At 63.1% G+C, this 3510-nt stretch overlaps 1 protein-coding gene across 1 annotated transcript in view; it reads left to right on the top strand.

Annotated features, from left to right (window-relative positions):
- The first annotated feature begins 760 nt into the window (after positions 1-760).
- The window catches only part of SKOR2 (SKI family transcriptional corepressor 2), a 38077-nt gene continuing 35327 nt past the window's right edge, over positions 761-3510 (top strand). Inside the window, exon 1 of the mRNA XM_036918507.2 lies at positions 761-3400. Within this exon, the coding sequence (XP_036774402.1) occupies positions 809-3400 (2592 nt within the window). The 5' untranslated portion in view covers positions 761-808. The remainder of the gene's footprint in view (positions 3401-3510) is intronic.

The raw sequence follows: 3510 nt of genomic DNA, 5'->3' as shown, positions 1-3510 counted from the left end.
CTTCACCTTTATAAGCTACCTATCTGGAACCAAAAACACTCAGTCAGCAAGTGGCTTTTGAAAAACTGAAAGTGAAACGCCCTGCTTTGGTGCAATCATGCATATGGCTCTGGACATTTTTCCATCTTTCTGAAAAAGATTCTAATTACAGTACCAAAATATCTAAAGGCAAAGATGGGGGACAAGGGATTTTGTTTTGCTCTAATGAGCTGTGTCTCAACCAGCAGTGAATTTCTCCCAAGGAAACCACAGATACCACAAAAATCACTTTTTAAAAGGTTGGGTTGGTTTTTTAACCAAAATCAATCTATTTTCAAACAAATGCAAATGGTCTCTCTTTCTAAATATGGGTTTCCGTGGCCAAGCCCCAGTTTTCCATAACTTATCTAGTCTGTACTAGTCACAACTGTCATCATTACTTCTTAATTTCTAGCAGGCAAGTCATTTTATTCTAACAGCTTCTATAAATTGGGAGTAAGGTCTTGAGTTTCTTAAGAGTTGACTGCTTTTTCTTAACATACAGTTACTTTACTTTGGATATTTAGAACCGAAGAAACGTGCTTCCAAAGTCCTGCATTTCTAAAGGGCGACCCTGAAGAAAATTGAGAGATGGCTTCCTGTGCCTGACACTTGGTCCCTTTACCCAATGATTAATATCTTAACCAAAGAAAAGAAGTTATTATAAGTTAGCAACTCAACCCAATTCTCTGTTTTGGACGGAAAAGGCTCTAGTCAACGCTTTTTCCTTTCCCTTCCAGTCTCCAAGGCAGACCCGGAGGGCTCGGCCCGGGCTTCCGCGGCAGAGGAGATGGCTTCCAGCCCGCTGCCGGGGCCCAACGACATCCTGCTGGCATCGCCGTCGAGCGCCTTCCAGCCCGACGTGCTGAGCCAACCACGGCCAGGCCACGCCAACCTCAAACCCAACCAGGTGGGCCAGGTGATCCTCTATGGCATTCCCATCGTATCTTTGGTGATCGACGGGCAGGAACGCTTGTGCCTGGCGCAAATCTCCAACACTCTCCTCAAGAACTTCAGCTACAACGAGATCCACAACCGCCGTGTGGCGCTGGGCATCACGTGCGTGCAGTGCACGCCAGTGCAACTGGAGATCCTGCGGCGCGCCGGGGCCATGCCCATCTCATCGCGCCGCTGCGGCATGATCACTAAGCGTGAGGCCGAGCGCTTGTGCAAGTCATTCCTTGGTGAAAACAGACCGCCCAAGCTCCCCGACAACTTCGCCTTCGACGTGTCACACGAGTGCGCCTGGGGCTGCCGCGGCAGCTTCATCCCCGCGCGCTATAACAGCTCCCGCGCCAAGTGCATCAAATGCAGCTACTGTAATATGTACTTCTCGCCCAACAAGTTCATCTTCCACTCCCACCGTACGCCTGACGCCAAGTACACGCAGCCGGACGCAGCCAACTTCAACTCGTGGCGCCGTCATCTCAAGCTCACTGACAAAAGCCCCCAGGACGAGCTAGTCTTCGCCTGGGAGGATGTCAAGGCCATGTTCAATGGCGGTAGTCGCAAACGCGCGCTGCCCCAACCGGGCGCGCACCCCGCCTGCCACCCGCTCAGCTCCGTCAAGGCGGCCGCGGTGGCAGCGGCAGCTGCGGTAGCCGGAGGCGGGGGACTGCTGGGCCCGCATCTGCTGGGGGCGCCCCCGCCGCCGCCGCCGCCGCCACCTCTGGCGGAGCTGGCGGGCGCGCCGCACGCCCATCACAAGCGGCCGCGCTTCGACGACGACGACGACTCGCTGCAGGAGGCGGCCGTCGTGGCCGCCGCCAGTCTTTCCGCCGCCGCCGCTAGCCTCTCGGTGGCCGCCGCCTCGGGCGGCGCCGGAGCGGGCGGGGGCGGCAGCGGGGGCGGCTGCGTACCCGGCGTCGGCGTCGGCGCCGGAGCGGGCGCGGCAGCTGGCGCCAAAGGCCCTCGCAGCTACCCGGTCATCCCCGTGCCCAGCAAGGGCTCGTTCGGCGGCGTGCTGCAGAAGTTCCCGGGCTGCGGGGGCCTCTTCCCGCACCCTTACACCTTCCCGGCTGCAGCGGCCGCCTTCGGCTTGTGCCACAAGAAGGAGGACGCTGGCGCCGCGGCTGATGCCCTGGGTGGCTCGGGCGGCGCAGGTGCGGCGCCCAAGGCCGGCCTGTCGGGCCTTTTCTGGCCCGCCGGCCGTAAGGACGCCTTCTACCCGCCCTTCTGCATGTTCTGGCCTCCGCGGACCCCAGGCGGGCTTCCCGTGCCTACCTACCTACAGCCCCCACCACAGCCGCCCTCCGCGCTCGGCTGCGCGCTTGGAGAAAACCCGGCCCTGCTGCGCCAGGCCTTCCTGGACCTGGCCGAGCCGGGCGGCGCGGGTGCGAGCGCCGATGCCGCGCCCCCGCCGGGTCAGCCTCCTCCGGTGGTGGCCAACGGCCCGGGCTCCGTAGCGCCGCCTCCTGCGGGGGGAGCGGGTGCACGCGACGCTCTCTTCGAGTCGCCCCCGGGCGGCAGCGGCGGGGACTGCAGCGCGGGTTCTACGCCGCCGGCCGACCCCGGCTCCGTGTCTGGGGCAGGGGCCACGGCGGCCGGACCGGGCCCCGCGGGTGCCCGAGTGCCCGCGCCCCACCATCCACACCTCCTGGAGGGCCGCAAGGCGGGCGGAGGTAGCTACCACCACTCCAGCGCCTTCCGGCCGGTGGGCGGCAAGGACGACGCAGAGAGCCTGGCCAAGCTGCACGGGGCGTCGGCGGGGGCGCCACACTCTGCCCAAGCGCACCACCACCATCACCATCACCACCCGCACCACCACCACCACCATCATCCCCCTCAGCCGCCGTCACCGCTGCTGCTCCTGGTCCCGCAGCCCGACGAGCCGGGCTCCGAGCGCCACCACCCGGCCCCGCCGCCCCCGCCACCCCCGCCGCCCCCGCTGGCCCTGCAGCCGCACCACCGAGGCCTTCTGTCCCCTGGCGGCACCAGCTGCAGCTACCCTAGCGAGGACAGCTCCGAGGAAGAGGACGACGAGGAAGAAGAGCAGGAGGTGGACGTGGAAGGCCACAAGCCCCCCGAGGGCGAGGATGAGGAGGAGGGTCGAGACCCTGACGAAGACGAGGAGGAAGACGAAGAGACGAGGGTCCTGCTGGGGGACCCCTTAGTCGGGGGCGGCCGGTACCTCCAGGGCCGAGGAATGTCAGAGAAGGGGAGCAGCCGGGACCGCGCGCCGGCCGCCGCGGGCGCTTTCCCGCTCGCCCTGAACTCCAGGCTGCTGCAGGAGGACGGGAAGCTGGGTGACCCCAGCGGCTCGGACCTGCCCCCGCCCCCGCCCCCGCCCCTGGCCCCCCAGAAAGCGAGCGGCGGCGGTAGCAGCAGCCCGAGCAGCCCGGTCCACCATCCATCACTGGAGGAGCAGCCCTCCTACAAAGATGTAAATATCCCCTTTAGGCTCCTTCAAGCTAATTATTATTATTTAAATGTACCTTTAGGCTGAATCCGTTACATTTGCGCAGGAAAGATGAATCACCAGATTTCCCCACA

Source organism: Manis pentadactyla, chromosome 6 (genome assembly GCF_030020395.1).
Source record: "Manis pentadactyla isolate mManPen7 chromosome 6, mManPen7.hap1, whole genome shotgun sequence".
NCBI lineage: Eukaryota > Metazoa > Chordata > Mammalia > Pholidota > Manidae > Manis > Manis pentadactyla.
Note: the sequence above shows the minus strand (reverse complement) of the source record. Positions and strands in the feature narration are given on the sequence as shown.